This window comes from Macrotis lagotis, chromosome 4 (genome assembly GCF_037893015.1).
Source record: "Macrotis lagotis isolate mMagLag1 chromosome 4, bilby.v1.9.chrom.fasta, whole genome shotgun sequence".
NCBI classification, from domain to species: Eukaryota; Metazoa; Chordata; class Mammalia; order Peramelemorphia; family Peramelidae; genus Macrotis; species Macrotis lagotis.
Genome location: NC_133661.1, coordinates 172,427,994 through 172,454,854, shown reverse-complemented (window position 1 = coordinate 172,454,854; position 26,861 = coordinate 172,427,994). Strand labels below are relative to the sequence as shown.

At 36.5% G+C, this 26,861-nt stretch overlaps 1 protein-coding gene across 4 annotated transcripts in view; it reads left to right on the top strand.

Moving 5' to 3' along the window:
* TMOD2 (tropomodulin 2) overlaps positions 1-26,861 on the top strand; it is a 39,216-nt gene that overhangs the window by 5,307 nt on the left and 7,048 nt on the right. For 3 of the 4 annotated variants that reach the window (XM_074234675.1, XM_074234676.1, XM_074234674.1), the window contains exons 2-8: positions 930-1,112; positions 1,667-1,823; positions 5,146-5,268; positions 7,293-7,376; positions 10,701-10,831; positions 18,408-18,515; positions 20,608-20,751. In XM_074234675.1, the coding sequence (XP_074090776.1) occupies positions 987-1,112; positions 1,667-1,823; positions 5,146-5,268; positions 7,293-7,376; positions 10,701-10,831; positions 18,408-18,515; positions 20,608-20,751 (873 nt within the window). In that variant the 5' untranslated portion in view covers positions 930-986. Of the gene's footprint in view, positions 1-929; positions 1,113-1,666; positions 1,824-5,145; positions 5,269-7,292; positions 7,377-10,700; positions 10,832-18,407; positions 18,516-20,607; positions 20,752-21,858; positions 22,493-26,861 lie in introns of those variants that run through there. The other variant, XM_074234677.1, reaches the window with a different exon arrangement.

The window sequence follows — 26,861 nt, the reverse complement described above, 5'->3', positions numbered from 1 at the left end:
TATTTTTCTTTTTATCTCATTTCTGTTCTTGGATACTTTTCTCCTAATCTTAGGCATACCCAAGGTGACTTCAGTGGTCAAGTGAGGCAATTTAGCTGAGATGCTGATGTCAGAAAAATAGCTTTTTTTTAGACACCAGAACCTGTGATATAACAGTTTACTTGGGAACTGCTCTGCAGAGAAGCTCGGCATTTACTTATAAAATTCTTAGGTTCTCTTCTCTTCTTTTCCTTCATTCTTTCTTTACAGTTTTCTTCATATAAGACATACTATTCTACCTTTTCTTCTGTGTTGCCATCGAGGTGGTCCTCTCCCATCATCCTTAATGAATCCTATTTTTTCATTCATTTCATCATTCTCTCCCTGAATAATAGATAACACATGCTTCTTTCTTTAAGATTTACATTTGCATGATTTCTATTACATGTCAGTATTCTCCAAGATCTATCTGGTAGTTTCTAGTCTCACCTTTTATTAAATTCAACAACAAATTCAGCAAGCATTTCCTTTGTATAGGGCATTCTGTGGATCCTGGAGGAGACAAAAGATGCAATCACAGACCAGTCTCTGTCCTCAAAGCACTTACAATCTCAGTTAACAAAATCAAATCAAATACAGTAAAGTAGAATCTACCAGAGGAGCTAGGAGACACAGCTGATAGAGACTATAGTCAAGAAGATTCATGCCTCAGATACTAGTTGGGCAAGTCACTTAACCCTGCTTGCCTCAGTTCCTCATCTGTAAAATGAGCTGGAGAAGTAAATAGCAAAGTACTCCAGTATTTTTGCCAAGAAAACCCCAGTGGGATCACAAAGAGTCAGACACAACTGAACAAGAGTCTACTAGAACACCACCATAACTAAGCACTACTTGGAAGTCTGATTTACCAGAGCGGATGGGATACTGTATGTTTCTTTCTCATTACATAGGCTTCTGAAGATCAGAAAGGTGGCCCATGAAAGTGTCCAGACGCTGAACAAGAAGCAATGGCTCTGCCTTTCCAAAAAGAACTGGAGAAGTACAAGAACATTGATGAAGATGAACTTCTTGGTAAACTCTCAGAAGAGGAACTAAAGCAGTTGGAAAATGTTCTTGATGACTTAGATCCTGAGGTGAGTGAGGAAGAAATGGAGCACAGTGATTAGTGAGAGAACCATGTAATAATGTTGCCTTCATGGCTGAGCTGTACAAACTATAAGGTTTGTGGTTCCAACACCAAGCTTGAGTCTCCTCCCTAGCAAATTTGTGAAATTAGAAAGTCACTTAAGATCTCCATTCCACTGGTAGAAATGGCTTTTCTAGAATCCTGAATTCAACCCAGGGCAAGATTCCAAGGATCCCATATGAGGCTTTTATGCAACCCCATGTTAGACCACCTACTTCTATTGCTTAGGGATGTTGGGACAAGGATCCTCCTATATAGGGATCCTTCAGACCAACTCACTTCACTATCCCAAAGCAAACTTCAATAGGGCAAGTGGTGATTTACAAGGGGCCAAACCCTCCCTTCCTCCTCTTCCTAAGGGCAGAACAGAACCTTGGTTAACCGGACAGAAGTCCTGTGCTTACCTGATATACTAGTAAATGGGGACGGAGATAGCAAATGAAACCTCAGGCCGACGACCTATCTTGTCACTGACACCTGACCGAACCTATTATTTGGCAGAGTGCACTCCTGCCAGCAGGTTTCCGGCAGAAAGATCAGACACAGAAGGCAGCCACAGGCCCCTTTGATCGGGAACACCTCCTTTCATATTTGGAAAAAGAAGCACTGGAACACAAGGACAGGGAAGACTTTGTACCCTTCACTGGAGAAAAGAAAGGTAAGATCTGGACCTAAATTAGGTTTGAATGGCCAGCCAGTGCACCATCAGGTCAAGAATGGGGACCAACCTAAAAGAGAGGAGGGGCAGGAAAAGGTCTACTTTTCTTTATTTGCTTACTGCATAGAAAAATGGACTCTGACAGTACTTTTTCCCTCTTTTTTTTTTTTTGCTTCTTCTTTTTGGACTGGATCTGTGATTTAATTGATAGAAAAAATTCTTTGCACTAATGTGGAGTTGTATTTTATAGTTTTGGGTTTTTTTTGTTTTTTTTTTTTAGGTTTTTGCAAGGCAGTGAGGTTAAGTGGCTTGTCCAAGGCCACACAGCTAGGTGATTATCTGAGGCTGGATTTGAACTCAGGTACCCCTGACTCCAGGGCCAATGCTCTATCCACTGTGCCACCTAGCCACCCCTATATTTTATAGTCTTAAAGAGTTGGCTGGGAATCCTGAGAGGTCACAGGACTTACCCACAACAACAAATGAGAGGGTCATTTTTTGACTTAGGGACTCCTGCGTTATTCATTATCCCTTATAGTTTCATCTGAGGCTTACTGTTGAAAGTTCACTAAAGAAACTGAACACCCACAGATGAGAACGACATCAAATATACTTCAGAGGGAATCCTAAGCAATGGTGTGCTGATAAATGTTTAATATCAGCTCTCAAAAAAATTATCCATGACACACTTTTAAGTTTTAATCTTTTAAGTTTAAGTTTTGAATTATTAAAATTTGCTCTATCAGTTTAAATTCTAAACAATCAAGCTCTGATTTGTAGCATGTATTGGCTTACAAGGTGTAAATGCTCACATTGAAAAATGTAATAATTAGCTCTCTGGTTTGAGCCATCTTCAGCACATTCCTGGATCCTAGGGGAAAGGTCCCCTGCTTTCTGATATGTGTCACTCAGGCTTATCTAGCTCTTAACTCTGTGCCAGGGATTCCTATAAAGCCTTTTCTCCTTTATGTCCCTTTGATGTTTACTCCCCTACAGCAGCCCTAAGCAGCAGACCTATTCAAGTTAATGACATTAGAGGTTGATTCACATGTCAATGGTACATGTGTCTCTCCAGATGAACACTAAACCAACAGGTGAAAAACTCTGATTGTTAGTCCTTATTTCTAGTTCTAATATATCTCCCCACCCACATACCCAGAGTAGAGAGCATGCTGTGGAAGCCACTGAATGACTGGAGCCAAGGGTATTTCTCTGATAAAGTACTTAATAACCTTGCAGCCAGAGGAGTTTGTGAATTTTTATAGCATCTTATATAGTCTACCAAGACACTAACATCTAGGCTTCTAGGCTGACATAAATTAGGGTACTACCATCTTGCCTGTAGCTCTAGCTATCTTCTGACTTTAATTTGCTCCAAATTATTCACACACTAACTGATGGCTTGAGCAAAATTTAGAATGACATTTTGTTAAGAAAATTAAGTAGAAGTGAAGAACTGAGCAGATAACAGATTACAGTAGAAAGATTGCTTGGTTTCCATGGTAGCTGTGATTTACTTAATTGGGAAAAGGGAAAAAAGATTTCAAATTACAGTAAAATTTCAGGAGATGTATCCAAAGGAAAGATTTTAATCAAATATACCAGGGAATTGCTTCACCTCAGATCCATTCTGAAAAACTTTGGAGGAGGAGTTGGAATTTTAGAAAGCATGAAGCATAATTTGGAGGTAAAAGTAGGGTGTGGTGAGGAATAAAAGAGCAAGTCTTCCAAGAAAAAAAAATCAGACTGGGAAATAATGTAAGAGGTGGGGCTACTAGTAAAGGGCTTTGAATCCAGATATGGTGATATATAGATCAATAAAGATCAATGAGGAATACTGCTCTATCACTTAAATCCAACTCACTTGCATCTCATGGCATCACCTCCTTGATGTCATGGTCTTCTTCAAGAATGAAGGACAACATGAACAACATTGCTATATCTTAAGGAGAGATGTCATATGATCTGTGCTTTATGAAGATCACTTTGACAAGTTGAGTTTAGGCTGGACTAGAATGGAAAAAGACTTATTTCAGGAAAACTACCAGAGGACTAAAGCAACAGTCCAGGAATAAGGTGGGGAGGGGCCTGCATACCAAGGTGGTGGCAGTGTCAGAAGAGGTAAGGGGACATCTTCAAGAAGTATTTAAAAAGGTAAAATTGACAGGTTTGGGCCACAGATCAGATATGGGAGGTGATGAGCCTGGGTAATCATCCTGGTGATGCCCTTGACAGTAATAGGAAAGTTTGGAAGAAAGGCAACTTGAGGAAAAGATAATAAAGTAAGCTTTGGATGTATTGAATTTAAGACACCTGCCGAGATGGAGAATACCATCTGTATTCAAAGAAAGAACTGTGGAGTTTAAAAAAAGATAAAAGACTACTACTTTCAATTTTTGTTTTAAAAAAAGTTGTCTTATGTACTGCATAATTTTGCTATCTTTATTTTTTATTTTTTTTTCCTCAAGGATATGATTTTTCTTTCAACACATTCAGTTTTGATCATTGCATAGCATGGAAACAATGTAAAGATTATCAGACTGCCTTCTGTGGGGGGAAAGGGGTAGGAAAGGAGGGATGGGGGAAAATATGTAAAATTCAAAACCTTACCAAAAATGATAGGAAGAAACTACTGTTGTATATAATTGGAAAAAAATAAAATATTTATATAATAAGACATCTACAGAACATCTACTTTGAGATGTCCAATAAACAGTTGGAAATTCAAGACTGGAGGTCAAGAGAAGGGTTAAGGGCTAAATAAGTACAGTTGAGAATCTTTAGTATTAGAGATGATAATCACATCCATGGGAACTGATGAGATCTCCAAGCAAAAGAGTATGAAGGGGAAAAAAGAAGATAGACTCAATCTCAAAAAAACCCAAATCTATTCATTTACAATGAAAAAAAATAAAGAAATCATAGGAATAAATGAACCTTTCTTTAATATGATGTATTCTAGATATATCCTTTGAGAGGGGTTCCTAATGAGTTCCCCAATTCTTTACTTCCTTAGCTTCATCTTTAACAAAAATGGCATTTAAATATTCCCTATATTTTTTAAGAGTTCTAGTTGCCTCATATCTTTGAGGCACAGAGAAATCAGCAAGATTTCTTCACACCGTTTTCCTCCCACTCTAAATGCTGATGACTTGTAGACTAAGGGATCTTGAGCTCCTCTAGCAAATAGAGAAATCTCAGGTAGACACATAAAATAATGATTTCAGTATATGGCTGTCAAAGCTACATCCTTCAAGTCAATCAGTTCCCATCAATAAAATAATCATTCTCTGTAATGTTTCTTTGATTGTTTGTTTCAAAGGAAGGATCTTTATCCCCAAAGAAAAGCTACAAGAAACTCATAAAGAAGAAAAAGTGACTCTTGACCCAGAACTGGAAGAAGCTTTAGCTAGTGCTTCTGATACTGAACTCTATGATCTTGCAGGTTGGTAATTAACTGGATAAAAAAAATATTTTTACCTATTAGATCATAAACCATGGAATAATGTGACATATATCAATAATCCTTTGTAGTCCCTTAACATCTACTGACATTTATGGAATGCTTTAAAGCTTGCAAAAGAATTTATATATCTTATCTCATTTGAGCTTAACAATCAGTCTATAAGAACCCCAGGTCATTTCTTTTTGATGCAGACTTCTGACTTGTAATTTCTTCAGTGTTGGGGGTTCACCCCAGTGAGAAAGCGCCCTCTGCCCATACACTTTAGGAACTTTTCTGTAATTTCTGGTCCAAAAGAATTATCTGGGATACTCAAGTGATTAAACTGAACATCAACTTAATTACTTATAGATTAATAACTTAAAAACCAAAAGGACCTTAGAAGCTGACCTTTTCATTTACAGATGAGGAAACTAAGGCAAATAGAGTTTGTGCCTTATGCAGATTACATAGCAAGTATCTAAGGCTGGATTTGAACTCAGGGCTTTCTGGCTCCAAACCCAATTCTTTATCCACTGAGCCATCTGTTAAATTGGCCAGGATTTTATGGGAAGTATATATCAGAGGTGGAACTTGAACTTATCATTACACCACATGGGGTGACAGCTGGATGGCACAGTGAATAGAGCACTGGTCTTGGATTCAGGAGGATAGGAGTTCGAATCCAGCCTCAGATACTTAATTACCTAGCTGTGTAACCTTGGGCAAGCCACTTAACCCTGCTTGCCCCCCATCCAGGGCCATCTCCGGTCATTCTGATTCATATCTGGTCAATGGACCCAGATGGCTCCTGAGAGAAATTGAGGCTGGTGACTTAGCACAGCACCCCCCACTCAAATCCAGTTCATGTGCTTGTCATGGCATCACCTCCTTGATGTTGTGGTCTTCTTCGAATATGAAGGACAAACATTATTACACCACATGGTCCCTCTAAATAGGTACATATTTTAGGCATTATTATTATTATTATTCCCTTTTCATTATTCTTATTATACTACTGAGGCAATTAGATGGTTCATTGGTAGAGTGCTGGACCTGGAGTTTGGAATATCAAATCCAATCTTACCTACTGTGTGATCCTGCATTAGTTACTAACTCTATTTGCCTTAATCTACTGGAGAAGGAATTGACAAATCACTCCAGTATCTTTGGAAAAGCAAACAACAGGATGGAGTCAGGAAGAGACAGATCTGACTAAATAACATCCAGGTAGATAGAGTGCTAGACCAATTAGTTATGTGATTCCTGGGCCAATTACTTGATGTCTCCCTGCCCTAGTTTTCTCATCTATAAAATAGAATTAATAATAGTACCTACCTCCCAGGGTGTTCTGAGGATCAACTGAGATATTTGTTAAGTGCTTTGCAAACATAAAAACATTAGATAAATGCTAGTTATTATTATTATTATTATTATTATTATTATTATTATTATTATTATTATTAACTATGTATTTTCCTGTACAAAAGTCCTATTCCAAAGTCTTAATCTCAATATAGAAATGACCTGGAGTTCTTGAAACCTATGACATCTGAGTACAAAGTTTTGTCAGGTCCTACCCAACTGGAAAGTTATTGAGAATAGGTCCAGTGATAGAAACTGGAGAAAGTCACTTAATATCTCTGAACCTCAGTTTATTCATCTGTAAAATGGGAATAAGGATGACATCTATTTCACAGGGTTGTTGTATCAGAGGAGTTAATGTGTATAACTATTAGCTATATAAATATGAATTATTATTATTATCATTATTATCATTATAACATGCCCAGTATCTGGGTAACCTTTTCAATAAGAAGGTAAGCTCTCTGCAGGCAGGGGTATTCCCAGGGTCTAGCACAACAGTAGATATTTATTAAATGTTTATTGACTGATCAAAAGGAGAGAAAATAAGTGTCTGGGTAATAGAAATAATATACATGAAGACTCATTTCCTAAGAAACAGATTGAAATTTTGGAATTTTGGTATAGTATTTATCATCTAACAGTATCTCTTTGATTTTTAGCTGTTCTTGGAGTTCACAATTTAGTCAATAATCCACGGTTTACTGAAGAAGTAGCCAGCAAAGATAGCAAAAGCCCTCCTAGAAGTAAGTAAAGGGGTGGAAAGGAGGGGATGGAAATTGCAAAGGTTGTGAAACTTCTTGGCTACCATTAAATTCAGATTGCTTAAATGGTTGTTCCACAGTATGTACCAGAATGTTCAGGATTATGTGACTGTCAAAAACCTTAATGTTGCAAGTGTAATATGCTATAATATGCTATCAATCAAGCCCTTTCCCTTTAAATTTTCATTCCTCTAGTTATATGTGATTTACCTTCACTAACAGAGATTCTTAGATTCTGTCTGTCTTGCTCGCTTAAAAATTACCATACCTGCCATTTTAAGAAACTAGGTTTAGGAGCAGATGCTACTCTTATTGCAAGCTGTAATTCAAAGTACAGTAAAAGTTATCTGGTCATGAAGAGAAACATTATCTGGGAAGATAAGAGAGTAATGAACACTGAGATAGAACCTAGGGGAAGCAGTAGACCATGAAGATAGATTGAAAGGAACTTACAGATATTAATATAAAACCTAGAGGTTAGTATTTGGTGTTTAATTAGAAAAGTAAATAATGGAGGAAAAGAGGGGAGAAGGAAAGTCTAATTACGAAGAAAATTCTTTATCTTTTTTTAAAGTTAGTGGCACAGAACAGTATTTGTAGTCTAGGTTTGTTTAGTTGTTTTTCAGTCATGGCTGACCCTTTCTTAGAAGAGTGAACCCATTTGGGGTTTTCTTGGCAGATATTTGAATGGTTTATCATTTTTTCCCCAGATCACTTTACATATGAAGAAACTGAGGCAAACAGGGTTAATAACTTGCTGAGTCAAACAACTGAGACTGGATTGGAACATAGGTCTTCCTGACTTCCACACCTGGCATTTTATCCTCTATGCTACCTAGCTGCCCCAGTGGCCTGGAAGACCTGAGTTCAAATCTGTTACAGATGGATGACCTTGGGCAAATCACTTAACCTTTTGTCTGCCTCAGTTTCCTCATCTGGATATTTATAGCACCTACCTCTCTGGGTTGTTGTGAGAATCAAAGGAGATATTTGTAAAATACTTGGCAAAACTTAAGGTACTATGTAACTGCTAATTATTATCATAAAAAATAAAAGTAAGCTTTATTACATCAACTATTATGAATAAGATTTATTAGGGAGCCTCATTTCAGCCTTTCCATGGCCTTTTTGCTTCCTAGCTCTTCAGTATTTGCTAGAAGTTTGACATATTTGCTTAAGTTTAATTGAATACTTTATGTGCTTTGGATGAAGCCTCAGGATGGGGGAATCCACAGTCAATGATCAGCAGCCAGTGGATTTTGCCATACTATTCCAAGGGGAGTGGATACTCTAGCTTGATTTGGGAAATTGTAGGCCCAAAGGTGTTTGGGTTTAGCTTATAAGCAGTTATTAGGAACAAGAAATAAAATTGCTCTATGAGGTACTGAATTACTACCTTCATGACTCCCAAATACTTTTTTTCCCATATTTTTTTGCTCTGCCAAAATTGATTTGCTTTTGGGATTTCTTCATCTGTACCTACATTCCCAAAGTGATACAAAGAGCTCAAATGCAAAACTGACTCTTCCAAATTTCCCCTCCAAGTTATCATTTTTCTTACTATTGTGCCCCAGAATTTCAGACAGGGACCATTTTAGAAAGGAAGAGGGAATTGAAAATTTGAAAAGTGAGGAGAATAAATGCCATTTCTTTTTTCATCACAATGATATATATAAGGTTGTATTTATGTGTAAATAGTTACATTCAATCTCCCACATTTACATATTTAACTTTCCTGACTTGAACAAGATTTTATTAGTAACCTCATCTTCACTTTTGTGTTGACAATTATGCACATTTGCAGTTATATTTACCCTAGATCATGCTATTCATAGTTTCTAGTCCTGAAGAGTGACTTGGCATAATTGACCAGCTGGTTAGTTGGATACATTGAATAATTGAATAAAACAAAAAATTGAGGCTGCTGATTCCATCATCAATTTCAGCTTCAAGGTTAAATGTCAACTCTCCTCCTCTATACTCCCGTACTCTGAAACCCTTAAGAATTTCAAATGGTATACAAAGCAGACATTGCTTTCAGTTCATTTCAAGCTTGTGTGTCTTTCACAATCTTCAATGCCATCCACTAGCCATGAAGGACAGAGGGTCAGAGGTGATGCTGAGACTTTACTAGTCTAAGCATCTTCTGATGGCAGCATCTATAGTTCCAGCAATGTCTCCCTTAGTTTTCAAAAGGCAGTCAAGATAGAGATGTTTAAAGCAGTCTGGGCTACAGTATAATGCCCTCACACTGCCATCTGACACAGTGGAAGGTAAGATTCAGGTTAAAAAAGTTTGTTTTAAGAATTTTATTTGCTGTATAATATTTATGGTACTGTAGATTTCAGATGTTATGAAAAGTGAATATCGTCTAAAACAAATGTTTTTGGTTTTTTTTTTAATTGAGAAGTTAGCACAAAAGGTCACAGAATTCTAGGGAATTACAAGGAAAAATGTTTTGCATTTTACCAATTTTATTTTGAGTACTATGTTTTATGGGTTATTTCACAGTTACTGTGTTTGGAAAAGTACATTTTAGGAGAATTAATGTTTTGTATCAAGAACTGTATGCAGAAAAGTGGATTTTCAGAAATCTTTAGCAAAAGATTCTAGTTTTGGGTGGTTGTAGGAACCCCTATTTCCCATAGATTCAGTGTTATCAGCATTCATGTTTTTTACTCATGAAAGTTGAGGATCAACTGCATAAATGTGTGTATGTATACACACATACTTATACACATATTATCTAGTATATGTATATAAACACATAACCACAATACATGTGTATACTGTGCATATAAACTTGTGAATGCTGTCAAACATGTATGTATATACATGCATATATAGCTGCCTGTTTGCTATGTCCTTAATAGTAATAGATCAGTCATTTTCATATGAAGTACTTATTTTTGGGAAGGTACATGTTTGGTTCTTCATAAGCAATCAGTCATAAAGTTTGCCCCATCACAATATTTCTGAACAGTTCTGTTGAGGCTGTTTTAGTGATGGGCCCAGGGATCTGCTCATTTCCTATAATCAAGTCCTAAACATAGCTACTGAAACTCAGAAATGCCAAGTTATCAGCACTAGGAAGAATTAATTAATCATTAGTAAATCCATATAATTCACTTGCATGTTTGCTTGTCCAATAAAATTGATTATTTTTTCATATTATATTTCATGGTTTCTGAAGTTCATGATAGAATGATACTTTGGGAAATCATCTTTGGCTAAGAATGATTTTAATCACACCTGATTAAATAGAAGAGAACTTGAATTCTACAACAGTATTAACTTGTGTTTTAGATGTGGTCAAAGGTGAAAAGGTCAAGCCAATATTTGAGGAACCACCTAATCCCACAAATGTGGAAGTAAGTTTGCAGCAGTTGAAAGCCAATGATCCTGGCCTTCAGGAAGTGAACCTCAACAACATTAAGGTATTTAGTTACGGTAGCAGTCACTTGATTGCATCAGAAAGGGTTGAAAATGTGCTGGATATTACCTATTTGCTTATCAATTTACACCAGTTTAGAATGTCTCTTATTTTCCATGGATTGTGAGATATATTGGTAAAATGGAAAAAAAAAAGAGGATATAATCCCCACTGTTCCTCGAAAGAAATCTCAGTCCTTGCCTTACATACAGAAGGAACTTAAAATATGTGTTTATCCAGATGGTAGCTCCATTCTTAGCCTTAGTTATTCAGCCTCACATGAAAATGGAAGGATAAAATAGACCAGGGAAGCAAAACATCCCCACTGAGTGAGTGAGAGAACATAATCTAGCAAAGCACAAAGTATACCAGTGTGAGTGTTTCATTAACAATAGCAAGCCAGTCCTTCCTTTTTGAGAGGCCAACTTAGAGATAGTCAAATCCCAGGATTTTTAGGTTTGGACTAGGAAGAGTTCAAGCATTGTACTCTGGACCAGAAGTGATTATCTATCCCTTTTACTCCAAATCCAAAGGGTCCCTTGGGCCCTGAAGGGAAGGAAGAATTTTAACTGATAGAATTGGGGTCTAGGGCAAATAAAGGTGACTACCAAATCAAGATATTCAATCCTAATTACTCTCCTATTCTTTAATCTTGCATTTCAAACTACCTGATTTTACATTCTACCAAGATGTTCCATAGACAACTCACATTCAACAAGTCCAAAACGGAACTGAATTTATTTTCCCCCAAACCCAACCCTCCTCTGAATTTCCCTGCTTTTGTTTCAGTTGAAAAACATTGATTAAACAACAACTATGTACCTGGAATACTACTAGTTTAGGAATACACAGACAAAAGTGAAATAACCCCTACTCTCAAGGAGCATATCATTCTATTGTAGGGTATGACATCTACAGATATAAGTAAAAATAAATCTATGGTTTTTTTTAGTCGGAACATTTAATTTCTTTGGTGTAGATTTTTCCTTTAAGGAAATTCCCTTTATCAATGCAGTTGGATAGCTTCTGTAATTTATACTTTTAAGGCAACTACCTGAGACAGAGTAACTGTCTTGTCCAGGGTCACACAGCCAATGTATATCAGAGACTAGTATGCTATCCACTATGTCAGGCAGTTATAAGCATTTTTGATGAATAGAACCCTGGATTTGGTCTCAGGGAGACCCGAGTTGTATGAGCCTGGGTCACCTAACTGCTCTATAAAGGGCAGCTAGCTGTTGCAGTGGATAGAACATTAGCCCTGGAGTCACAGAGACCTGAGCTCAAATCTGACCTTAGACACTAACTGAGTAACCCTGACCAAATCACTTAATCTAAATTACCTTAAAAAAAGAAAGAAAGGTAATTTATAAATACTAGCTGTTATTATAAGCTCAAAATATGCCAAAGTAAATTTATAGATATTTGGGAAGGAGAGAGGGAGGGAGTGCTTGCCACCTGGGGAAACAAAATCAGCCTTTTATAGGAAGTGGTCCTTGAACCGCCCCTTAAAGGAAGCCAAAATTCTAACCAGAAAAGTCTAACCAGATTATAAAGATATTTAAAAGCTAAATAGGGGAATTTGTATTTTATCTTAAAGGCAAAAGATTACCTCTTAATGGGTTCTTAACCTGGGATACATGAACTTGATTTTTTTTAGGTTAAAACTCTTATTTAATATAATTATTTTCATTTTTAATTTTACACATTTAAAAGTATTATTCTGTAAAGGGATCCATGACACAAAAGAGGTTTAAAATTCTTGGGTAGAGGTTTATTAAGAATGGAGTAACATATACTTTAGAAATATTAATTTGACAGCTGGATGAAGAACAAATTGGAAAGGGGAGTGATTTAAGAGAAGGAAAACAGGAGACTTATTGCAGTAATCTACATAGCGTAGAGCCTGAATGTATTCAATGAGCTCTATGTGAATGCAAGACTGTGTGATTGGGAATGTGCTCTGACTGAAATGGTATGCTGGTAAATGTTTAATAATGGGGTCTACCAAAAAAAACCCTATAATTATGAATGACACACTTTTAAACTTAATCTTATTTATTACTCATTATTATCATTTTCTACATTACTTCATTTTTTTTGAGGCAGTTGGAGTTAAGTGACTTGCCCAGGGTCACACAGCTAAGAACTCAGGTTCTTCTGAGTGAGGTCAGTGCTCTATTCACTGTGACACCTGACTGCTTCTTCTATTTTATATCTAGATAATCAACAATAAATTAAGCCCTGTTTTGTAGTATTGCTGTATTTCAAAGTAAAATTACTCAACAATGAAAATTTAACATTCAACACTCTGGTTCAAACTGACTCCAGCTCACCCCTATCTAAATCTAATAGGTTGCCAAGGTTTGTTGTTGCTATCTCCACATCTTTGCTATCCATCCTCCTTCTCTTCCATCCTGAAGCCCCTCTCTTGGTTCAGGTCCTCATTACTTTTCACTAAGACTATTGCATTTAGTCTACCGAAGCTTCTAGTCCTTCCCCTCTATTCTAGCCTACAACCAGCAGTTAAATAGATATTTCTAAAATAGAGATCTGACCATGTCATTCCCTATTTAATAATTTTCAGGAAGTCTCTATTGACTCAGAAGATGAAACAATCATCAAAGCTAAATCTGGCTCCTACCTACCTTTCTACTCTTATTTCCTATTAGACCCTTTCACATCCTCTTAGTTGATGATTTCTATTTTACACTTCTGTACCTTCTTACAAGTGGTCCCCCATTTCTGAAATGCAGAAATCCTTTCTTAGCCCCTCTGCCTTTTAGCAATCTTGAAAATATACCTCAAGTATTATTTACTACAAGGCTTTTCCTATTCCTTCTAGTTTGGGGTTTTTCTTCTTCTTGAAGCTATTTTGCATAATTTGGTAGATATTTTGTATTTAGTTATCATTTATACTTTGTCTCCTCCAATAGAACCACTTGAGTAAGCCACTTGAGCACAAGGGCTACTTCATTTTTGTTTTCGTACCCCCATCTCCTAGCACAGTGCCTTGCCAACTAGGAAAAACTTAATAAAGATTTGCTAAATTAAATTGAAGTTTGGCATATTTGTTTGTATAATTCCTGTGCTTTGGATGTAGCCTTAGGATGAGGAAGTCCATAGCTATTGATCAGCAGTTGATGAATTTTGTGATATTGCTACAAGGAGTGTGGATAATTTTCCAAGGGAAGGATGGTAGACATAATTCAAAAATAGATCTTTGTCATAGTATGCCAATACCATCACAATAACAGCTATCCATTATGACCTCCCATTTTATAGTATCTGCATTATCATTCAGGGAAGCCATTAACTTGTGATTCTTATCTTTCATTGGGCTTCACACGTTTTACAACTAGCTTACTCATCTGTTTCTCTGATCTCCTCTAATGTACAAAAATTGATTGATGTGACTTTATAAAATTTATGATTCTTTCTCGTTGTACTTTTGTTGATTCATGCATAAGTATGGTAGGTCTTCTCTCAGATTCCTCTATTCTAATTCAAAAAAAAAAACTTTGCAGAGAATTCTGATGAATACAATATATATACTGTCAAGGTCACATGCAGAAATTTTGTTCTATAGGCCTCATTTGGGCAAATCTATCTTCATCTTCCAGATTTCTTTGCTACATTGGAAAAAAATCCATAATTTAATTGGTGAGGGTACTCCCTCCATCACTGTAGATCAAAGCTCCTTAATATCTCATGAGTGTCTGAAAAATTAATCACCTGGTGACCAACTTTCTGGTAATGAATCTTTCTACATTTCACTAGGCTAGTTCCCAGATATCAAATAAACAGTCCAACTTCAGCCCTATATAATGAGCTTTTCCAGCATGGTAAGGCCAATCAGAGCTTAGTCTTTCAAATCATAGGGTCATTTTTTTTTTTTTAAAGGTTTTTGCAAGGCAGTGGGGTTAAGTGACTCGCCTAAGGTCAGACAGCTAGGTAATTATTATGTGTCTGAGGTCACATTTGAACTCAGGTGCTCCTGACTCCAGGATGGTGCTCTTATCATAGGGTCATTCCTACACTAATAAGCATAGGTTGTGTGTAGGTTCCTCCCACTTTACATTATTTTTCCTGTGATCAAAAGCTTGGCTTTTTTTAATTAAAAATTTTTTCAAATGAAGATTCACAAGACTTACATGGACTGATGCTGAGTGAAATGAGCAGAACCAGGAGAACATTGTACATCTTAACAGCAACATTGTACAATGATCAATTAAGATAGACTTAGCTATTCTCAGCAATTCCAAGATAATTTTAAAAGACCTGTAATAGAAAATGCCATCCACGTCCAAAGAAAGAACTAAGGAATTTGAATGCAGATCAAAGCATACTATTTTCACCTTTTAAATTTGTTTTTTGTTTTTTCCTTCTCAAGGTTTTCCCCTTTTTTGTTCTGATTATTCTTTCATAGTGTGACTAACATGGAAATATGTGTAACACAACTGTACACATATAATCTATTTCAGATTACTTGCTATCCCAGGGTAGAGGAAGAGAATGGTGGGAGGGAGAAAACTTTACCAAAAAGAATATTGAAAATTAAGATCTACCTTTTCTTCTCTCCTATTTCACACCCTCTACTGAGAAAGCAAGAAAAACATAATCCTCTGTTAAAAATATGCATAGGCTAGCAAAAAAGATTTGACCCACATTTGACCCACAAAGCATTTTTGGGGTAGCAAATGGTGGATGAATGTAAGAATTTTGTACTGATAAGGACTAAGAAATAGTTATGGGTCAAATAAAAGTGTAAATAATTGAAGGCAACACTCCCCTTTGCTCTAGCAGAGCTATAGCTACTCCTGATAGTTGTCATAATAGAAATAATTGTCCTGTCAAACCTGTGGTATAATGCAAAGAATAATGGATTTGGAGCCAGAAAATGACAGATGAATCTAGATAGAGAGTTGGAAAGGACCTCAGTTCCTTTATCCAGTTCCTTCAAAAATTGATTCCAGGGCAACTAGGTGGCACAGTGGATAGAGTACCGGCCCTGGAGTCAGGAGTACCTGAGTTCAAGTCCAGCCTCAGACACCTAGCTGTGTGGCCTTGGGCAAGCCACTTAACCCCATTTGCCTTGCAAAAAAACCTGAAAAAAAATTGATTCCAGTCCCATTTCTGCTCTGTGTGACCTTGTTCTAATCATTTATCACTTCAGTTTCATTATCTGTAAAATGAGAGTTGGGCTTTATAATCTTCATTTATTACCTATTAGTATTGCTTTTAGGAGCATTTGATCGTTTTTTTTCCTGATGTTTCAAAATATCCTCCTGTCCATAAATGGAAAAAAAAACACAACTTATATTTCTGTTAAGATAATATTAGAAGTCCCATTCCTTTTAGGTAATGAAGCTCAGAAATGCCATTATAACAACTGGTGGGGATTTGACATCTTGAGGACAAGGAGAGACTTGCACTGTGAAATTTTAAATGAATGGAAGCTGGGAATGTTGTCAATATAAATTTTTAATAGTAGGACAATTAGTCAGCAACTAGTAAGTACCTAATATATTTCAGTCACTGGGCAGTCCTCAGTTTAAAAATGGATTATATTCCAAAAGTTTGTGCATTATTTGCTTATTTAGAATGCAGAATATATTTCTCTATAGAAATGTTATATGTTATTAACATCATATATTATCCAATATAAAGGGCAGTTTAATTCATAATGTAACTAAAATTCTATATATTGGCAATGAAAAGTAGAGGACAATATTATTAAAGTATTAGTAATTTAAATAATTGTATGAAACTGAAAACCATAAACTTTAGTGTTTTATTTGTCTTAAAAGCTGGTGCCTGAGGAAAAACAGGCTAAATTATAGAAAGAAAAGTGGGAGATTTTTGTGAGTTTTCTAAAAGGAAATTCTGCGTAATTATAAGGGTTTTAAAAAAAGGTTGATGTTATTGGTTCTTTATGATGCTTAATGTTATGAAAAAATTTATGACTTCCCTTTTCCTTAATAGAGATGTATCATTAGCACCACACTTAAGTTTTCATAAACCCCAGAACCTATCATAGTACTTTATACACAGTGGGCATAATGGGTGCTTGATAATGTATGTTGCATTTGTAGCCATGTTTAAGATCATTTAGGACTTTACAAATGGAATGAAGAGAAGGGAAAAGGGGAAAATGGGGGTGGAAGGAGACAGATTTTTTTTCCTTGAAATACATTCAATATTGGGAAGCAAGGAAAGAAGAAATTAAAAATATTTATACTGTAACAAATCGATCCCCTGGGAAGATAGTATGCTATCTTAAACTTCATTAAGAAAACTTTAGCTTAAGGGGCAGCTAGGTGGTGTAGTGGATAAAGCACTGGCCCCAGAGTCAGGAGTACCTGGGTTCAAATCCGGTCTGACACTTAATAATTACCTAGCCACTTAACCCCATTTGCCTTGCAAAAACTAAAAAAAAAAAAAAAAAAAAAAAACCATTAGCTTCTAGGAATGAGAAGGTGGTACACCTATAAAACTCTGCTTCTGGAAAGATCAGATCTAGAGTTCTATATTGATTTTTGGTCATCATATTTTCATGCTTAGATAATGATAAGCTGGAGTTGTCCAGAAACGGGTAACTAAGATGCCATAATGAGGGAGGGTAAGGAAGGAAGAAGGGAAAAAACTTGGAACTCAGTTTTAAAAATGAATGTTAAAAATTGTTTTTACATGTAACTGAGGAAAAGTAAAATGCCAAATTAAATATGTGTGTGTGTGTGTGTGTGTGTGTGTGTGTGTGTGTGTGAAAAAAGAAAGGAAGAAATACCCAGCTCATTAGAAACAGATACAGGGAGCTCCCAATTTTATAACTTACCTCTTCCTAAGTTTGGCGTTCAGCTAGTCCTGATTCCTTCCTTGGTTGATTAAAGGAATTGGGGTGTGTATGTGCACACACACACACACACACACACACACACACACACAGACACGGCATATAAAAGAGAAGACTCAGGATGAATATTCTGGCTGCCTTTAAGTATATGAAAGACTCTCACATGGAAATAGGAATGAGATTTTGTTCTCCCTGACATCAGAAAACAAAAATAGGAACAGTTTTGTGGAAACTATAAATAAGCAAATTTAAATTTGATATAAAGAAAAATTCCCTAGAGCAATTAGAGCTATCTGTTCAAAGACATTGGGTTTCTTCATAGTGGAGAAAAGCTAGATGTCCATTTATTGTTTTAGAGGAAATTATTTTTCATGAATGGATTGGATTAAATGTCTACTAGAATCCCTTCCAGCACTAAAATTCAGTAATTTTGTAATTATCTGGACTATCAGCAGTGAAAGGGGCAGATGTAGGAACCTTCTAATTGAAAAGAAAGGAAGTGATAGGTTATATTTAAGCAATATATGTTAGAAAGGAGGCATCATTAAGTCAAAGAGTTGGTCCAGTCTATCCAGTTTAAAACTTGGTCCTTATCCAGAATGAAGAATAATAGAGGATAAATGGATGGTTGAAAATTCACTCTAGATGAATGGAACATTTTACAAGTCGAGCGTCTATAATTCATGATGGTTGTCTTATGGCCTTAAATCTCCTCTTATTATTATAGAATATTCCAATTCCAACCCTGAAAGAGTTTGCAAAGGCTTTGGAGAAAAACACCCATGTGAAAAAATTCAGCCTGGCTGCTACTCGAAGCAATGACCCTGTTGCAATTGTAAGTAATATTTTAAAAAATGAAACTTGAAAAACCCACCTCATTTGATGGTGTACAAAAACATATTGAAACATCCTTTTTTTAAACTTATTTTATTTAAGGTTTCTTTGTGGGGGGAGTAGAAATCTATGTTTTCTTTTACAACATGACTATTATGGAAATATTTTGCATGACTACATATTTAGACAATATCATATTGCTTGCTTTCTTTTTTTTGTTTTTTTAGGGTTTTTAAAATTTATTTAAGGCAATGGGGTTAAGTGACTTGCCCAAGATCACACAGCTAGGCAATTATTAAGCGTCTGAGGTTGGATTTGGACTTAGGTCCTCCTGATTCCAGGGCCAGTGCTCCATCTACTGCACCACCTAGCTGCCCTATTTGCTTGCTTTCTTATTGAGAGAGGGTGGAGAATGAGGAAGGGAGAAAACTTGTTAACTCAAAATTTTAAAAATGAATGTTAAAAGTTGTTTATGGGGCGGCTAGGTGGCGTAGTGGATAAAGCACCGGCCTTGGAGTCAGGAGTACCTGGGTTCAAATCCAGTCTCAGACATTTAATAATTACCTAGCTGTGTGGCCTTGTACAAGCCACTTAACCCCATTTGCCTTGCAAAAAACTTAAAAAAATAAAATAAAATAAATTGTTTATACATGTAACTGGGGGAAAACAAAAAACTAAATAGAATTATTTAATATTTTGCTTTTTTCCAGTTACATATATGTTCTTTTATATATTTATATGAAGAAAGAAAGAAAAAGGAAAAACCCAATGTATTAGAAACAGATATAGGATGGTGCCAAAGACATAAGTGGCCCAAGTGCCACAGAACAAAAGTCTTTAATAACTGCACTAAGACATTTGGGACAACCTATATAACATCTATTTTCCTGTTAAGTTTTCTTTTTTATTACTATAATTAATTTTGGGGAGAAGGTAATAGGTGTTAATTGACTCGCCCAGGATCACACAGCAAGTAAGTGTCTGAGGCTGGATTTGAATTCAGGTCCTCCTGATTTCAGGGTCCAGTACACTAACCATTATACCACCTACCTACTCCCTATTAGTAAGGAAATACACATTAGTTATGATTTTAGAGGGGGGGGACCATTTTCATTACCTGAAACTACCAGGAGATATCAAATAACCAGAATTTTTAAACACTTTAAAATAAATAATTTGGGCAAATCATAAGGAAACTGCTGAGCAAGGCACTAAGCTCCATAAATAATTCAGTCAAGAAGGATGTATTAAATGCTTATTATATAACACCAGGTACTGAGCTAAGTATTCTGAATACAGATACAAACAGAAAGATGGAGCCTTTATTCTCACAGAATAAAAAAATGAAATAAAAATAAAAATAATAAAAAGGAATGGTGCTGAGTGAAATGAGCAGAAGAATATTATACACACTAACAACAACACTGGGTGATGATCAACTGGGATGGACCTGTCCATTGGAGCAGTACAATAATCAAAGACAATTCTAAAAGACTTGTAATGGAAAATACCATCCATAGCCAGAGAAGAAACTATGGGGGGTTTAAATGAAGGCCAAAGCTTACTATCTTTAATTTTTAAAAGGTGTCTTTGTAGTAAGTTTTTTTTTCTCTCTAATGTTTTTTTTTCTCCTTCTGTTTGAATTTGATTCTTCTCTCACAACATGATTAATATAGATCTATGTGTAGCATAGTTACACATGTAGATCCTATATTAGATTGATTTATATCAGGGGTAGGGAGGACAGGAGAAAAATGTAAAACTCAAAACCTTGCTAAAAAAATTGGTGAAAACTACTCTTGCATGTTGTTGGAAAAACAAATAAATAAAAATATTTAAATTGAAAAAAAGGAATGGGAAGGGAGATAAAGGTAGGTAGGGCTAGAATTGATCTTTCTTGCTGGAAAGAAGCTCTCATTTCCAGACTACTTGAGGTCCTAGAGACCTGTGTAACATCCTGTTTGGGGAATAGCTTATTAGAATCCACATTTTTCTTGATGAAGTGTTAGCAAACCTCTTTGTTGAGTTTGCTGAGTGCTTCTGTACAGAATGCCTTGGAAATGTTCATGGAATCTTCTTCCTTGTGTGTTCAGGCTTTTGCAGATATGTTAAAAGTAAACAAGACTTTGAAAAGTCTAAATATTGAGTCCAACTTTATTACTGGAACTGGAATTCTGGCACTGGTGGATGCCCTGAAAGAAAATGAGACCCTGACAGAGATCAAGATAGACAATCAGGTAAGCCCAAGCATCTGCTTCCACTCTGCAGGAATGGGGGACTGGGGACCCAAAGCTTATCCATGCTAGTCTGGGATTAGGGTGGATATGCCGGAGTGAGCAGTGGGAGACCATCATTCTCAATTTAGCTTAGCCCAGCCTAACTTCATCTTTGACTCCTCCTTCAATCCTATCTAATCAAGAAAGGGAAAGAAGATTGCCACACATAGGAACTCAGATACCATTTTAAAAATTACTTCCGTTTCCTCATGAAATATTGCCAACGTGTCCAGTGTGGATAAATCATGTTCTGTGTGAGCAAGTGCAAATCAACAAGCCTAATGCAGTCACTGGTGCTGATTCCCCCAAACAATCCCTCCCCCCTTTTCTCCTTTCCTTCATATGGCTAGCTCTAATTATTGCCTGCCACTTCTTGGGGAGGGGACGAAGTTCAAGCAGAGATATAATAGCCACAAAGGTCCCTAACCTAAGTTCAGATGTTCAGTGAATATTTAAGTGCTAGGGACACAAAAAGAAGCAAAAAACAATCCCTGCCCACAATCTAATGGAGGAGACAATAAGCAAATAAATGTTGAGACAAGCTACGTACAGAAGAAATAGGAAATAATTAATAAAGGAAGACACTAGAATTAAGAGGGGTTAGAATTAATTTTTTTTAAATGAAGAAAAAAGTACCCCACCTGCCCACCCTTCCACACACATACACAAAGAAGAATTGGGAAAGGTTTCCTGAAGGAGATGAGAGTTTTGTTGAAACTTTGAAGGAATCCAGGAAAACCAGTAAGTAGAGATGAGGAGGAAGAGCATTTCAAATATGGGGGATAGTCAGAAAAAATAGAGATAAGAAAGAGGATATCTTTTTCAAAGAACAACTAGAAGTAAGGAGTACATGTCAGAGAGGAAGGCGTAAGAAAACTAGAAAGGTTTGAATGATGACAAAGGAATTTGTATTTGATCCTAGAAGCAATAAAGAACCATTAAAATTTATTTAGGAATGAGGAGTTACACAGTAGCATTTCAGGAAAATTTTTGGTGGCTGAGTAGAGGACAGGTTGGGGAGAGACTTGAAGCAGTCAGACTAACCAGAAATCTGTTATAATTATGCAGGTGTAAGGTGATGAGGAGCCACCCTAGAATGGTAGCAGTGTCAGAGGGAAAAAGGAGGTACAAATGAGAGATTTTGCAAAGGTAAAATCATTTGGCTATGGCAATAGATTGGATAGGGAAGAGTTGAAAGGTAAGGCATTAAGGATAATTCCTTCATTGGGAGAGCCTGAAGAATCAGGAAGATGGTATTGCTATCTACAGTAATAGATTAGTTAAGATCCAAGGAGGGTTAAGGGGAAAAGATAATGAATTCTGTTTTGGATATGTTGCCTTTAAGATGTGGACATCTAATTCTAGATATCTGAAAAACTGTTGGGGATGTGAGATTGGAAGTCAGCAGAGAGATTGAAGAAAGAAAGGTAGATTTGAGAATCTTCATTATGGAGATGATAACTTAATCTATGAGTGATGAAATCACCAAACGAAGTAATAGAGAGGCTGAAGATAAGGGAAACCCAGAACAAATCCTGTGGGACACCTATTGTTTTCTAAGAATATTTTATTTTATTTTTTAAGAAAGCTTTTATTTATTTTGAATTTTAAAATTTTTCCCCAATCTTGCTTCCCTCCCCTCACCTCCCACAGAAGGCAATCTGTTAGTCTTTTTTTTTTTAGGTTTTTTTGCAAGGCAAACGGGCTTAAGTGGCTTATCCCAGGCCACACAGCTAGATAATTATTAATTGTCTGAGACCGGATTTGAACCCAGGTACTCCTGACTCCAGGGCCGGTGCTCTATCCACTGCGCCACCTTGCCGCCCCTAATCTGTTAGTCTTTACATTGTTTCCATGGTATACCTTGATCTAAGTTGAATGTGATGAGAGAGAAATCATATCCTTAAGGAAGAAAAATAAAGTATAAGAGATAGAAAAATTACATAATAAGATAACTTTTTTTTTAATTAAAGGTAATAGTCTTTGGTCTTTGTTCAAACTCCACAATTCTTTCTCTGGATACAGATGGTATTCTCCATCACAGATACAGAAAGGGAATATTTTAGATGAAGTTACAGTAAATGAAATTGTGGTGTGGTCAGATCAATAGGAGGAGAACCAGGAGAGAATGATGTCCCAAAAACTTAGAGAGAAGAGAGTAACAAGGAGGGAAGGGAGAACTGATGAGATTATCAAACAAGTTGGTAAAGGAGGAGAAGAAAAAAGTTCCAGAACAGAGCTTTAATGGATGGTTTGCTGGCATGACCTAGATGAAGATCCAACAAAGGAGACTGAGGAGTAATCAAACAGATAAGAGGAGAGCCAGGAGAGAAAAGAAGGTTGGTCATCAGTTAAAGGTGGCAGAGAGGAGAAGAAGGATGAACACTGAGAAGCAGCTGAATTCAAAAATTAGAAATTAGACTACATAAAGTTGAAAAGAGGATGAGAGAGGGGCAGCTAGGTGGCGCAGTGGATAGAGCACCGGCCCTGGAGTCAGGAGTACCTGGGTTCAAATCCGGCCTCAGACACTTAATAATTACCTAGCTGTGTGGCCTTGGGCAAGCTACTTAATCCCCATTGCCTTGCAAAAACTAAAAGAGAGAGAGAGAGAGAGAGAGAGAGAATGAGAGAAGAATTGGAGGTAACAATTTTATAGACAATCTTATTAAGGAGTTTAATAGTCACAACAGAGAGGAGATTTATTAGATGACACCTAGCAGGAATGAACACATCAAATAAGGATTTTTTTAAGAATGAAGGAGAAAAGGGCATATTTATAGGCAACAGGAAGCACTCAGTAGACAAAAAAAATTAAGATTAGTGAGAAAGGGGGAATCTGATAGAGACAAGGGGGTGCCATTTTGCTAGCTCCATGGACTAGAACTGAAGATCTAATCTGAAAGTCTCCTGAATACCTTGCACTGGATCTGTCTTCAATTCCAGTTAGATCCAAGGGTATGGTTTGAAGAAGAAAGGATACATGCCTGTGCTGTGCTATTCTGTATTATTCCTTCATTTTCTGACCCAGTTCAGGAGTCTTGGACAGCCTGGATCATTTCCAACTTCTTTATTCCTTGAACTTACTCCTGAACTTAAATAATTCAGCCAAGATGGGGAAGAGAATAGGCAAGGCATCCTTTTTGTGAACCTGTACATCTCTGGTATTGAGATTGGACTCCCTCACCCCCTAGCCCAACTCCAACTTGCTTGCCCAGAATACCCATAGAACCTATTTCTTATTCATTCTGGTCAAATTCAGGATTATGAGCTATGGGTATCCCATGGGTACTTTCCTATAAATTGCTACATTAACCTGAGACAAAGGTGGAAGGATGGGGGCTATTAAGAGCACCAAGAAAGGAAAGAAGAGGTAGAGTAACTGGATGTTTAAATGGAACTAACTGAGACTAAATTATGAAGTAATGAAAAATTCATGGAAAGGTTTTTTCAAAACTCTAGAGAAACATTGCTAAGAGATCTGAACTCTGCTTATTTCAAAGTGTATTTACATTTTTGTATGTAAGATGGCTTAAGTCATTTCAAAACCCCATTTCAGAATCCATACCCCCAAAATCCTTGCTTCTAGAAGTTCTACCATCTTAAAAATCTTCCTAATAATCTTGACCCTTGAAAATTTCAATCTTGATCTTTGAAAATATGAACACGCAGGGGCGGCTAGGTGGCGTAGTGGATAAAGCACCGGCCTTGGAGTCAGGAGTACCTGGGTTCAAATCCGATCTCAGACACTTAATAATTACCTAGCTGTGTGGCCTTGGGCAAGCCACTTAACCCCATTTGCCTTGCAAAAACCTAAAAAAAAAAAAAAGAAAATATGAATATGCAGCCTACATTTGTCACCTCAAATCCTCTCAACGTACTAATCTCATAGTTCATCTAAAGTCACCCCAGAATAGACTGACCAAATTCTAATATTTGACTTCTCTGTTATACTTTTTTCTCCTTGTGACAAGAAGAGGGAAAGAGCATTATTGGTTTAGCTGAAGAGCTTAGCTTAAGTCAATAAGATGCAGAAATCCAGAATGAGAACTTGGTGTTCCATTATAACTTTGTTCCAAAGGCATAATTGGGAGTTGAATCTAATATAGAAAAGTAAGTGGCAGACAAGGTTCCGGAGTGCATGCCTATGGAGATTCCACTGAGTGATGGCCAAGAGCCCAAGGCACCAGATAAACAAGATGATGTCAGTAAAGCTCTAATTATAATTCCATAAAGTTATCACTTATGAAAAATAGAACAGTCAAGGGAGCACATAACAGATTAGTCAAAAGAACAATGTAACAAAATGGACATAGCTCTGGTTTGGAATCAGAGGACCTGGCCTGGAATCCCAGTTCTTTGGATAAGCCCTTGCTCATTTCAGGGTCTCAGTTTCTTTAGTTGAAAAATAAAAATATTAGATTTAAATAATCTTTTAAAAGGGAAACACACATTGATTGATTTAGTTAAGCACTTTAAAAATATTATTTCATTTGATCTTCACAACAACTGGAGGAACATTTTACAATTTTACTAAGTCAGACAGTAAGTAACTTACCCAGAATCACCCAGCTAATAAGTGTCTAAGACTAGATTTGAACTCAGGTCTTTCTGATTCCAGACTCCTCACAATATCTTATGATTCTATAAAACAACTTACTTGTAAAGGAGATAGGAGATAGGAGTAGGAGATAGGAACCTTCTAAAAAAGGAGTTGCCCATTTTTCTTTTACAAAAATATTTACTCCCACCAACCCTATGAAAGGCAGGTTTTAGTATCCTCCCCATTTTATAGAAAGGAAACTGAAGCTCAATTAAATGCCAAAGCCAAGAATATGAAACCATATGTGCCATGATAAAAATCTTGTTTTAATAATCCCTGGAAAAACTTACAAACAAAATACTTTTAATAGGAAAGTCCCCGAAGTTTTTAAATAAATGAGAGGCAGCATTATTCTCCAGCCTAAACTTGGATTCAGAAAAATCTAGATATGTATCTCAACACACTCTCTCTTATTACCTATTTGATTTTGGTTAGATCACAACCTCTCTGAGACTCAGTTTCCTTATGATAACAATAACAATAATACCTTCCCTGACAACCTCAGAAGGTTATTGTGAAAATCAAATTACATAAGGGATGTGAAAATGTTTATTAAACCATAAGCACAATATAAGCATAAGTGACAAATTGTCCAAATAGAACATTCAGATCAATGACAGTGGATTTGCCTAGAAAAGCAACAATGCAATCCTAATGTTCATGACCTAATTTATTTAACCCTTTTTCCTAAAACTGTAATCCTCTGAATGAAAAAATAGGAGCAAATAAACAAAGCTTTGAAAAAAGTTGATAGAAAAGTATTTATACTACAAAGGGAAGGTGGATACCTAAAGACCTTGGAGGGGAGGATGAACATGGGACTGGGCCAAAACATTTTCAGACCAGAAAAAAAAAATCTCCAGACCCTTTTGGGGAGTCTTTTCATTTTTAGAGAGCAGTTGTTTTTGCAGATTGATGTCCCCATCTTGTGGTGCTTTCAAAAACTGCTTCTAGAGTTCTTTCTAGCAGTGTTGGGAAAACCTAAGTACATACAAATTTAAACAAATCGAGTAACCCTTAGCTGCTAAAGGAGAGAAAGAGGAGAGGAATGCAGTTGTAGTGTCTTTAACACACACACACACACACACACACACACACACACCCATCTTCTCTCTCTAGGCAGGCCTTTCATTATTTGTTTTACAGTTTCAAAAATGTAGCTTGTTACTTTTTTTTTTGGCAAGCCAATGGGGTTAAGTGACTTGCCCAAGGTGTCACATCTAGACAATTAAGTGTCTGAGGCTGAATCTGAACTGAGCTTCTCCTGACTCCAGGGCCATACTCTATCCACTGTGCCACCTAACTGCCCCTACTCTTAGTTTTTTTTAAAAATTCCTGTTTTTAACTTCCTCCCTCTAATTCATTACCAAGTACCTTGTGCCTCAATCTTAACAATCTTTTCCCTCAATTTAATACAAATATGATTACAATTTTCTAAAAAATTGAGGAATTATTGTGATGTCCAATTAGG